Genomic DNA, 13,499 nt, shown 5'->3' with positions numbered 1-13,499 from the left:
AGACCTCTAGGGGTAGCTGCAGTAGTACAAAGCATTCAGCCAGCGGTACTTGGAATCTGTTCAGCCACTGGCCCCCGTATCTATACACACAGGAGGAATGACTTCCTTTTGCTATGGGGAGGCTTCAAGAGTGGTGTGGGTGGTCTGTGATTACAGGTCAGCAGTAGCCCTAGGACTGTGGATGACCATTGTCTTTCAGTTGTAAGTTTCTAGAATTTTCTTTGCTCTTATGTCATGCAGGACTAGCTCAGGGCAAAATAATGAAGCATGCAAATCTCCCTGTCTGCTCTCCACTGAAGCCCAGTCCCAGAAAGCTTTCCCCGCCAGTGCCCTCGCTCTGCAAACAAAGCACCGGGTTGTCATTGCCATTGCACCTAATGTGAACTGGCTCTATGTGAGAGTCTTGGGAGCGTCTGCCATTTAAATAGTTAAAGAAATAACAAAAATTGATGTCTAGTGGGAAGTTTCCTGTCTTAGGCTGTTTGAGTGATGGCTTAAGCAAGGCAGCTTCCATTTTTCATTTTTGTTTTCCAATTTTTGTTGATTTGTATCACCTTAATATTTCTGTCCTACAGCTTCCTGCTCAGCTCACCAGCCTCACTCTTCCAACCCTGTTATCATTTGTAATTTAATCAGCATTAAGAGAATTTTGGCCAAAGGTAGAAGATACTTGCTGCTTGTAAACTGAATTGTGATGTAGCTAAAATTCACACTCTAGTGTCTGAGGCTGACGGAAAGAAGGGTGAGCAGGGAGGGGACTTTGAATGGCCTCCATCTTGTAAACAATGGTTTGAGTGTATTCTCTGACGTTATTGGTTATTCAAGCATGGAACCCCTTTTGCGTGTTTTTATCCGCACTTATCGGGGTACAGATGTCTGGTGTTAGAACATCTTTGAGTGTCATCCTTCCCTTATGGGAGCGACCCTTTTGTTGTGATGGGGGGTGGGGCAAACAGATCAGACACTTGTTAGACTTGTATGGGGCAGGGGTCTCCCTGCTTTACAGGTCTGCAGACTTTATTTGCTACATCATGACATGGTGGTGGCGAGGGCGGGTTTGGAGTATGGAGCCCAGAAGTGGGCTGGGCTAGTGTGAGTGGCTGGGGACACATGTGGGTCTGAGCAATACCCATTTATCCCCAATCATGGATGCATTTCAGCATTTCAGCAACAGGAACTGTTGGGCCTGGGTGATGGCTGATGGTGGCCTGTGTCCATACATGCACCTATTGGTGAGGAAAAAAAGCTGGGTTTGAAATTAGGAAACTGGAGCTTGACTCCTAGCTCTGCCCAGCCACGTGTTGTGGATTTTGAGCAAATTACTTGACCTTTGAGCCTCAGTTTTCCCATCTATAAAATGGAAATAATAATTACTGCTCTATCTCAAGTTAGTAGTAAGATTACGTATATGAGAACACTTTATTAAACTGGGAAGTCATCTGGCTAAGTTTATTGTCTTGATGTTATAACGTCGTTGTTGAGTTCTGTTGTTTGGTGATAACTTCAAGTATGGAAGTGTTTAGAGCTGTTTACCCAAATATTATATTTCTGTACTTTTTGAGTATACTTTTTGTATATTTTCTTGTTCCCCTCTTATGTTAGGGTGTGGACTTGGAAGCTACATAAGTAAACTTCGTTGAATTATGTGCAAGATAAAGATAAATAGGGTCTGAGTAAGGGCCTGAGTGATTCTTTTATATGGAAAGTAAATAAAATTTAGTGCAACTCAGGGCTTTTAAAAACTCTCTTTCCTAGCTTCTTGCTTTCAAGATATGTGGAGAATGGAATTCTAAATGTGGTGCGATGTGTCAATTATTTTAAAATATCTACTACGAGTATGTAAAGATCAAATTTTTAGTGAAAGTGATAGAGAAAATTTATCACACACTTAGGCATTTATTTTTATTTCTAGAGAGATGGGAAGGGAGGCAGACAGAGAGGGAGAGAAACATCATTGTATGAGAGAGACATGGATGAATTGTCTCTTACATGTCCCCAACTACGGGACCTGGCCCGCAACCTAGGCATGTGCCCTGACTGGGAATCGAACCAGTGACCGTTCAGTTCGCAGGTCAGCATTCAATCCACTGAGCCACGCCAGTCAGGGCTCACTTAGGCATTAATTAAATGACGTGGGTAGCCACTCTCTTGGAGAAAGTGAAAGAAGTAGGATACCTGGGATTCCTCCTAGAAGTTTGTGTACATTTTAATACAGTTTAAGAATATAGCATGACTGTCAGGAAGACGTTACATTGTTTTTCATGGATTCAGGGAGTGGGGAAGTGGGAGGCAAAAGGATCCTTTAAGAGGAAAATTTCCTTTCCTTAAAGAGCTCTTTGAAAAAAACATTGTTCATCTCTTTAATTGGAATAGGTGTCTTAGCACGAGCTTCAGGTGCCCAACACCAAACATAAGAAAGATGTTGCATCGTGGGCTCCTGCGAATCATCACGTGGGACAAGTGTGTATTTTACTGGAGTGTTCAGTTTCTGTGGACCATGTTTGCTCAAGCTGTGACAGCTGCTGGTTTGGCTAGGCCAGAACTGACGCACGGGTGGTGCAGTACCACTAGTGATCTGACGATGGCAGCATTGGGCGACCTATCTCACTGTCCTTAGCACCTGCGGAGCGAGCACGTCCTGCAGCATGTTCCACAGCGGTGTTTGGATTTCAGATTGTCACTCAGACTTTCTTCTGCTTAATGACTGCGTGTATGCAAATGACTTTGCTCTTTTCTGTGGAAGAGGTCCAATCTGTCATTCTTGTTTTGGTTTTCAGTTAATGATTATATGTAATTATAATTCAAATAAAATATTTATAAATAATTACATGTAATTAGTGGTATGTAAACCTTGGAATTCATGAACATCAGCTTTGATGAAAGGTACCCTTCAATTTGGGAGGTGTTAGTCTTACTATTATTATTTGTTTCTATTTAAAAGACATTAGTGGCCAAGAATCTGCAATTGTCTTTCACTGGTGTTTTTATAAGATTCAGGGCTTTTTTGTTTGTCTGTCTGCTTTTTAAATAATAAGTAGGACATTTATTTGGTAAATCACTAGGGAATTATAGATCTCAACATCTGGAGGATCATCTAAGGAAAACATGATATTTTTCTTAAAAATTTCAGAAACAGTTTCTGTTGAATTCTGAAAGGTCATCAAGGGGTCACCCAGGTCAGTTCTAAGCAGGCTCTGCAGTTACCCCCAGACCGAAGACGTGTGTGGTTGCCCTCTCCTCCCCATTAGTGACTGCAACCAGGGCAAGCATGCGTTTTGAGGTCTCTACCACTACTGAAAACAGAAAAAGGAAAATTATTCTGAGTCAGTCCGTAATTTAAATTTTGCCCATATCTGAGATTCAGGTACATTTTACCATTTTCTCTTTATCTGTTAGCCACATGTGGAGCTGCAAATGGAAAACAGTCTCAGAGCAACAGGTCTTAATTCCCTGGGGACAGTGGGCTGCAGAAGTAGCTTCTAGGCACCTTCTGTGGTTGAGGACCATAGGAAACCAAAGGGAAAGGTAGATAGAGGGAATGAGCAGATGGAGCTGGGTGAGGTCAGAGTTTTAGGAAGGGCCCTCAGGCAAGGTATGGGGCCAAGAATGTTCCTAGTGATGAGGAGCAGAAGGCAGTGACTCTTTCCTCTGAGGTTGCCCTGATTCTAGAAGCATGTGGACTAAAGACACACTGATAGACTTAGCTTTGAACCTTGAGTTGACTTGATGCAGACCTTTTAATTCTGCCTGAAATCGGATGGGATGTCAGATCTATATGAAGGTCTATGTGAAGATCTGTGTAGCACACCAAATTTTCTCAGGGCTCCCTCAGCCTGTTTTGATTTGGGTCATGATCGTGACTATGCATTTTGTAGGCACCGGTGTTGCATAAGGAAAATGCTCCTTAGTAGGCTGATCTGAGTGCTCCTGTAAATGGCTCCGTATTTGTATTTTGCAGGCTTTAGAACATGACGACCCCCCCCCCCCCCCCCCCAAACACTTCTGTATGCAATGTTCAGGCTCCAAGGATTCATGTGCTATAAATGTGATGTAAATTAAGGAAATCAGCTGAAGACACACCAGGAAGATGCTATAAGGTTTTAATTTTCCTGTTTGACTTTTACTTCTCCATTTTTTGGTTGTAAGGGAAAATCATGCACAATTAATCTTTTACCTAGAAACTTTAAAATACTGAGCTCTAGATCTTTTCAATGTCACCATCTAGACTGGTCTTGAGTAAATCGCTTTACTTCCTTAAACTTGAGTTTTCCTTTTGATAAAATAGGAGGCTGAGCTTTGTCTTTTTGTTTAATGAGTGTATGATCACTCTTCTTCATTGTGCCCAGCAGCATTGTGTGAGTTTTTTTGGAGGACAGACTTGAGGGCAATATTTTAACTTTTCAAAACATATTCACATCTCTTAGTGTGGTTCTTCTTATGAGAGGCCTCTATGATATTCCTTCTCCAAATCCCCTGCTACCTTTGGCCCAAGTCTGTTTAAGTTACTCAACTTTCTTGTCTCTAGGCTGCCACTTCTTTCTGACTGGTTTCTTTGCTTTCACTCCTGCACCTCTACAATCTATTCTTTACCCATCATCAGCATGATCTTCTAAAAACTAAATCAGAACATGTCTCTCCACACCCAAAACCTTTCAGTGGTTTCCCAGTGTCCTTGGAAATGCAAATCTACTCCTGCCTTAGGGCCTTTGCACTTCCTCTGCTGGGAAGAGTCTTTCCCCTAGATCAGCAGTTTTCCACCTTTGTGCTGCGAGAATTTTTAAAACATGCAATAAGTGACTATCAGTCAGAGGAACTGGCCTCTTTTCCCTTAGATTGTCAAATAAAACAAGGACAACAGTCAGCACAACAATAGCAGTCTGGTGGGAGTGAATCAAAATTATACCTATTTTTTTGGCAGATTGACAAAATATAACATATATTGTCAGATTGACAAATATAATATATTTTTTGGTGTGCCACAGATTTTTAGTAATGAGTTTATGAGTGCCACAGACGAAGAAGGTTGAAAATCGCTGCCCTAGATCTTTGCACAAAAGGCTGCTTTTCTAGCAGTTTAAATATTACTCCTTCAGAGAGGCCTTCCTTGGCCTCTCCATCTAAAATAGCGACGTCTTTTGCTTAATGTCTGACATATTACATGGTTTTATTTATATAGCATATTCTACCTGAAATTATCCTGCATATTGATTTTTGTTGTTGCTATCGTTGTCTGTCTCATCTCAGTATAGCCTATATGCTTCATGGGAATGGGGGCTTGTTGCCTTCTTTGCTGCACATCCTTAGCAGCTAAAGCAGTCTAGCATATAATAGGTGCTCAAGGAGTATTTGTCGAATAAATGAATGAATGTCATCGCAGGCAGGAAAACTGGATGCTAGAGAGGTTGTGCCCATGTAGCTAATTAAGAGTCGGGCCCAGACTAAACTCGGGGCTCCTCATGTTTCTTTCTTCCAGGTCATACTGCCACACAACAGACCTAATGAGAGATAATTCTTTCGTTCACTACTTGTTTATTTATTCACCAGATGTTTATGGAGCTCTCATTATGTTTCAGACAGTATTCTGTGTCAGTGGTTCTCAACCAGGCGTGATGTTGCTCCCCTGGGAACATTTTTCAATGCGTAGTGTCATTTGTGGTTGTTACAGCTGGGGTGGGGGGTGCCACTGGCATCTAGTGGGTAGAGTCCAGTAAATATTCCATGACATGCTGGACCCCCCCACCCCCCTCCAGTAGAGAATCATTCAGCCTACAATGCCAATAATGCTGAGCTTGGGAAACCCTGTTCTAGATGAACAGACTGCTACCTGTTCCCATGGAGTTCATAATTTATGGTAGGAAGACAGGTGACAAATAGTACACACCATACAAAAGTAAATTGAAGACCATGTCCAAAAGTGGTGTGATGGAAAAGAAAGAAAAGTCAGGACAGAGGAGGCTGGGGGGTACCGTGGGTGATGGGGGTGGGAAGGGCTGTACTCTGAGCTTCCTTGAGAGGTGAACCAGGAAAAGAGAATCTGCCTCTGGGGTTTTAGCTCTGTGACCTGGACTAATTGGTCCTTTGGGTCCAGCCCGGTGCTGCAGGACATCAGCCCACTCAACCCAGATCACCCTCACTCTGGAAAAACGTGAAGCCCTCCTGAACCGAGGGGCCTGTTAACCTCCACATAAAAATAGAGCAAACTGCCATGGGCAAGAAACATTAATTTCTGCCCCTTTTAAGGAGTGTTTAAATTTTCCTCTTTCTCAACACTTCAGCACACTATGATCACTAATGCAGAACAGTGTTAATCTGATGCAAGTTTTATTGCTCATTGTCAGCTTCTCACTTTTCTCTCAAAACAAAAATGGTGTGATTTAAGCCACTCTCAAGGGCATTGTGAGTTTTTAGTTGTGCAGAGGTTTCTGTCTGTCTAGGTTAATTTCCTCAACTCAACAGAAATAATTGTAGATTTTAATATCTTGGGAGAGCTGTAATATCTAATAGTTGAAGCTGATAAAACTCAGGTCAATGAAATGGTTCTTATGATTATATATATTTATATATGTATTTATATACACACATACATACACAATGATTACATTGATTACATTTAAGATCTCACTGACAAACATACTAAATTTGTGGTTTTGGTAGTTTGGTAAGCCTATACTTACTTTATTGGTCTCTCTTATTTATTTACCAAGATCGAAACCCTGGAGGTACTCAGCAAATGTCTGTTGAATTAATGAACAAATTGCAAACATCAGTTTGTGATTACTAGGTTCTAAGTTATTTTTTCACATGTATGTGAACTCACTTATATCACCAAAATACAACTTAATAAATATCATATAGTAACATATTCTTACAACATTATTACTGTGACATATTCATTTATTTCTAAATCTATATTCTTTTAATTTTTAAAATTATTGCATAGGATCTGATTTGACTCATGGGTTTCTGAATCTGGTAAGCATAAGACTTTTGGTAGTAGATACCTTTTCTGTATACCTACCTAGGAAAGGATTATCAAGTAAGAAAATAGATTTCAATAAATGTTTTTGATTCAAATATATGTGAACTGGCATTGTTGAAGAAATTACAGACAGCACACCATTTTATTTTGGGTGCTATTTTATTCTATAGAAGCCCTTGTTGACCAGTTTACTGGATGTGTGTTGATTTTTTTTTTAGTGCTATTTCTTTACAATTGAGTTTGGCCTGTGCAAGCAAGAAGGTCAACTGCGGGCATATGGAGCAGGACTACTTTCTTCCATTGGAGAGTTAAAGGTATGAAGCTGTGAATGAAAGTATCCTTTCCAAGCAAAATGGTTCAAGGTCATGGGAAATATTGATTTGTGTGTCTGCACATTTCTACTTGCAGATACTCCATAAATATTTAACACAGAGGAGTTGGCACCTCAGCGGTGGGTGCTGACCTAACTTTTTGCTCTTCTGAAAATGGGTCACGCCTTTTCAGGTTTGTGGTGTGACTCAAATGGATGGATGAGCATCTGTGTGCACAGCCAATGGGAATGACAAATGCATGCTCCAATGTTTGCTAACAAATGACTGCCCCACATTTAGTGCTGAACAGTAAGCAATGAACTCATAGTATTCTACTGATTAAAATTTCCTCCTAAGGTTGCCTTGACTACTCTCATTTCTGTCACCCCCCGGCTCCCAGGGACTCCCCAGTATTTAATTCCCAAAGGGGAATTGGAGATTATTTTAGCTTCTTCAAAACTAATGTGTATTAAAACATATGTGGACATATACAATTTAGAAAAAATCTAAATAAACATATGGTTTGAGAGGTATCTCATATGTGTAGCAATGCCTAAAGGATGCTATTTTTGTGCCTTAAAATACAGTAATGTTACCATTTATTCAGAAATGCTGGCGCCTGAGGCATCTGATAATTTAAATATACTGGTTACTTAACAATTACTATCTATACCATTGGGGATAGCAAGTTTTGATGAATTTAGAATGAAATGTAAAATATAATCTGGAAATGGTACTAAAATAATTTTATCTTTTTTTGATTATTCAGACTAAGATCAGGATTATGGACTATGTTAGGGTTTGAGTTTTCTTAGAGTATTGATTGTTACACAATATAATTAGGAAATATATGGTAATTGGAACTTTTTGTTTTTTTCTGTTCTTGGAAGATGTACTTTATAATTTTATCAAGTCCTCTCAATTATGACCCCATTTATTCATTCTCCAAACATTTGGTTGAGCACCTAGTATGTGCTATGTACTGTGCCATTCACCAGGGAATACAAATACAAATAATAAAGATAAAGAATAAGAAGTATAAGAAAATGACAACTACCTCAATGGACACTTAAATAGACCTTACTATTTTCAGTGATTTCACTATATAAACCCATTTAATTCTCAGACGAACACAAAGGGATAAGCATTACTATCATTACAGATGAGAAAGCTGAGGCATAAAGCCATTAAGAAACTTGCCTGAGGTCACACAGCTAGTAAGTGTTGGAGCTGGACCCTAACAAGTCTGGGCTCCAGAACCTGAGCCCTTACCCAGGAGGCCACATTGCCTGGGGTCCTTGTTATTAAGGGGTTTACACTCCAGTTCAAGAGATGACAATCGGGTGTGGCAAATGTGCCTGGAACAGATGGGGCCATGTTTGGGAAGACTTCCCGACAAGGGCCCAGCCGCCCAGGCTGATTCTCGAGGAGTGGAGCGGGTGCCCACTGGAGAGGATGCGGTGAGGCGGACCAGCCACAGCACGGCGCTGAAGGCACTCTGGTCAGATCCGCCCCACTTGGGGAACTGCCTGAGGTTTGGCGTGGCTGGAACACAGGTCAACATCTAACATAACAAAACCCTGATATAATGTGGTGAAATATTTCTTACTAAATTCTTAACAAGAAGATCCATCTGGCGTGAATCTCAGCGCGGCGGCCAGAGCCCACAGCAACGGCAGGATGTCATATCCGTGAAAGACCCGAGCCTTCGACGGGGTGCTTTTTCATTTCCCCGAAAAAAGAGGGAGCCAGAAAATGATGCAGCTCTTGAGCTACATCTATTTACATTCTCCTCAGAGGACTTACAAATTACACCAGAAACAAAAGAAACAAATCTCTCTCATTGCCCCAACTTTCGACAGGGTCCTCTGATCCGGTTAATGAGGCATGTGTAGGCAGCATTGGGGTGAATCTGTTGTTTTCGTTTCTATTGGTGCGGGTGGAATCGTCTATGGATGGAAATCAGCCAGAAATATGTACACGGAAGGGCACTGTCTGCCATGAATCTTCTTGTTCTGGTCCATCACCTCTGGTCATTAGCATTCTTCCATTCTCAAATTTCAACACTTTAACATCCTTATGATTGCTACTTTGGACCATTTTTACAATTCAGGAATTCTTCCTATAAGAAATATCTTCTGATTGTTCACCGAGAATACATAAAGTGATGTAGGTGATGTCTGTAGCCCCTCCCCTGCCCCGCTCCTGAAGCGTCCTGAGCTTTCCCAGCACTTCTGAATACTTCGGTCTAACTTTTATTTAAATGAACAAATGATCGTTCTTGATCTAGGTAGAGACAACTTTATTAATAGCATTATAATAATTACAGTGTAGACATGCTTACAATTTTGAATCTAGTTACCTTATGTAAGTAAAATATTTTTGCTGTTCTCAGCTAAGTTGTTGGAGGGTTTGGTGTAGTCTTGATAACTTTTACATAAATGTCCACAATTCATTGTATTACCTTGAGCAGAACATATTTTAAAATTTGTACTTTAAGAGGCTAGATTTTTGGGGGCATAGATGTTTCACTTCAGAACTGACCAAGTATTTCCAAGTAGTTTATCTATAGTTTGGAGGATTAACTTCCATTTTTTAAAATAACAACAATATTTTCATTTTTGCTTTACAATTTTGACAGTGACTATTTTTATATTTAAAGACAGAAATAAAATATATGGAAAAGCTTGTAAAGGCTAACATAAATCTGATAACCATAAAGACTACTTTTTTTTTTTTTTTTGAAATTTCAGCAATGGGTAATCTCTCTTTTCTTCCAGTTATCTTTCAGACATTCTTAAAGTGTGTTTGGTAGGGCCTGCCCTTCCCTTCATCACTGTGGAAAGCAGTTAATAATGAGCTAAGTTACTTGGAAAATTGACTTTAAAAAAAGATGAGTCAAAAGGCAGACCCATTTTTAGTTTCCTGAGGAAATTCCATACTGTTTTCCATAGTGGTTGTACCAGTCTGCATTCCCCCCAACAGTGTACTGGGGTTCCCTTTTCTCCACAACCTCTCCAACACTTGTTTGTTGCTTTGTTTATGATGGCCATTCTGTCTGGTGTGAAGTGGTATCTCATTGTGGTTTTAATTTGCATCTCTCTGATAGCAATACTGAAGCATCTTTTTTTTTTTTTTTTTTTTTTTTTAAATTTATTTATTTATTTATAGAGAGGGAAGGGAGGGAGAGAGAGAGAGAGAGAAACATCAATGTACGGTTGCTGGGGGTTCTGGCCTGCAACCCAGGAATGTACCCTGGCTGGGAATCGAACCTGGGACATTTTGGTTCCCAGCCCGCACTCAATCCACTGAGCTACGCCAGCCAGGGCTTTGAAGCATCTTTTCATGTGTCTCTGGATCCTCTGTATGTCCTCCTTGGACAGGGATCTAATCAACAAAACAAACAAATAAGCAAAATATAACCAAAGACACTGATATAGAGAACAGGCTGACAGTGACCAGAGGGGAGAGGGGACAGAATTTCAGGGGAAAATGGTAAAGAGTTTGCAGGAACAAGTATAAAGGACACATGGACAATAACAAGAGAGGGATGGAAATGGAAGGGAGGTGGGGAGGACTGGGGGTGGGCTGGGATAGGAGTAAAATACAGAAAACAACAGTGAACAACAATGAACAACAATTAAAATAAAAAAATAAAATAAGAAACAGAAAGAAAAAAGAGGTTAAAAATAGCATGATTGGCTGCCACCACCCACAGTCTAGCCTGTGTCTTTGCTTTCATGTTCTTTTTCCCTCTGTCCCAGAGTTGACCTGGAATATGTCTTTCATTTAAAAATTTTATTATTCACCCATTCATTCATTTTTTTCAAAAACCCCAAATTAAAGGTCGCAGATTTCAAAGGAGTTGGGGTCTGTGGTAGGGCAGACCTAAGAAATTAATTCATAGGAGTCTTTGTTGAATGTGGTTCTTTTGTAGAAGCAACAATGAAGTTTCTTCACATTAGATACTAAGGGAATGACTGCTAATCGATGAATTGGTGAGTCTTAGCTCAATAAGTTAATGCATCTCAAGAGAAAAAAAGCAATTTCTTCTTTTCCCCCCATGGGTAATGGTAAATAAAGTCTAGTACTTTATTTCCTGAAGGGCAGAGATTAGATTTTTTTTTTTGTACATGGGTTTAGCACTGACCCCGTAGTAGTTGCTGGAATATTACATATAAATATATATTTTGGCTTTGGTTTTAGGGTAGCCTTGCACAGTGAATTTATTGTGCTGCTTTTTAAAAAAATATAGCTGTTAATCAGCATTCACAGAACAGGTTTATATTTATAACCGCGATTTGTATTTACCACCACTTACAGCAACTCCATGAGAGTCAGGATCACTGCCAGGCCGTCAGGAAGAGGGTTCTCTGAGGTCATGTGGTACAGTGGCGGTGTGGCTGGAGTGAGGACTACAGTTAGGACTCGCTGCTTCTGAGCTCCCATGCCTTTACCCTGCTCAGCTGGCTCTTGCCTCCTGTCTTCCTCCTCCCCTTTTCTTTCCTGGAGGAAAGGAAATAATGACTCGTAATAATGACAGAGAGAATGCCTGCGCATTGGGAGCTGGAAACGGGTCTTTGGCCTTTGTGAAAGGATTGTATGAAGAGAGAATTGGTTCCCTTACCCCTGTAGTTTATTCAAACTGATGAAACTTTCAATGTCACTGATACAAAGAAAATAAAAAGGAGTGATGCCATCATCCCCCAATTTGGCAATAGGAATGTCAGTGCCAAGTCGTGCTTGGTTAGCAGGAGGAACATTTGAGGGAGGATAAAAATATAATATACATATGTACATATTAGCATATACATATATATGTATTTATACACACACATATATATATTATTCCAATGTGGGAAAAAATGATTGTAGTGTGAATGTAAAGGTGCTCAGAGATTTATTTTATTCAGAATTGCGGGCCCAAACCTACCTATAAACCTGTCTTCACACTTGAGTTTTGCCCCAACTTTAACCAGTTCTAATATAGAGGGCGAGGGTCACGGGGTTTATATCTGGAATAGTTGAGATAATAACGCCGAGTCATTGCAGAGGCGGGTGGCTGGGAGGAAGGGGATTTTACACTGATGAACTCAGAGCAGGCCCTGCTGCCGTGTTGGACCTGGAAGACATAGAGGCTTCCTTGCCTCTGAGTTCTAGATCCCTGGGGGAGAGGAGCTGCCCCGGTGGTGGCAGCTGTGGCTGAATTCATATCATCTTGAGACCAAATTAGCAATGATAAATATACTGAGCACTTCTTATGTGTCAGGTACTTCACATGCATTACCTTGTTTAATCCTTACCACAGCCCCGGGCTGCAGTTACTATTAGGATTCCCGTTTTCCAGATGAGCACTGGGATAGGTTTACAAAAGTGGAATAAGTTGCCCAAAGTCATGTAGGAACTTTAGGTGACAATTGGGTTCTGGGAAATTTTGGATGTTGAAAAGATACTTTTTAATTTAAAGGGCTGGAATGGCAAATTAATCTTAATTTGTACTCTACAGCCAATTAATTAGGAATGGCCATCTCGGCTGCAAAGGATGGGAAAGGCGTCTCTGGCCCATTCTCACTGGCTGGGGTGGAGGGAGGGGGTGGTGGAGTGGGCGCTGTGTATTTGCCGGTGCTGTTAAAATTGTATTGCAAGAAGAACTTGAGAATTCACAGAGGTCAGTCTTTTCAGTTTATCAAAGAAGAAACTGTGCCCCAAACTGGGAATTTTTCACCCATGTGATACCAGGCCTCAGGGACAGCTTTGTTTAGAACGCAAGTCTCACATTCCCCAGTCCTGTGCCCGAGTCTTTTGCATTGTGGGTAGCTCCAAAGCAGTCCTTTGCGGTGAGAGGAGGAGATTCTCAAGCTTTCTTGAATTTTTAAAATGGCTTGGGAGTAAAAGGCTGCCAGCCAGATCCGCTCAGCCTTACGAAGCCCCTCTTTACAGAAGGTTGAATAAATTCTTGCAGACTGCAGCATATCCACAGGAAGGACTCACCATGGTGTCCCTGGGACCTCTAGCAGTTTGGCTGGATATTTACAACGAAGCTACTCTGGACACAGGGGAGTGGAGATGATAGCTATTCTCCCAAACTCAGCAGCTTAGAGAGAGACATGGATAGTAGTTGAAGAGCAAACTCAGTAGGACTTCACTGGAGTGGACAGTGGGCTTTGGAATCAATGGGAACATGCATACTTTTTATATCCCCTGGGCCA

General features: G+C 40.9%; 1 protein-coding gene across 1 annotated transcript in view; it reads left to right on the top strand.

Annotated features, from left to right (window-relative positions):
- TPH2 (tryptophan hydroxylase 2) overlaps positions 1–13,499 on the top strand; it is a 95,433-nt gene that overhangs the window by 78,036 nt on the left and 3,898 nt on the right. Inside the window, exon 9 of the mRNA XM_028532422.2 lies at positions 7,198–7,293. Within this exon, the coding sequence (XP_028388223.1) occupies positions 7,198–7,293 (96 nt within the window). The remainder of the gene's footprint in view (positions 1–7,197; positions 7,294–13,499) is intronic.

This window comes from Phyllostomus discolor, chromosome 2 (assembly GCF_004126475.2).
Source record: "Phyllostomus discolor isolate MPI-MPIP mPhyDis1 chromosome 2, mPhyDis1.pri.v3, whole genome shotgun sequence".
NCBI lineage: Eukaryota > Metazoa > Chordata > Mammalia > Chiroptera > Phyllostomidae > Phyllostomus > Phyllostomus discolor.
The sequence above is the reverse complement of the archived record's forward strand: the minus strand, read 5'-3'. Positions and strand labels throughout refer to the sequence as shown.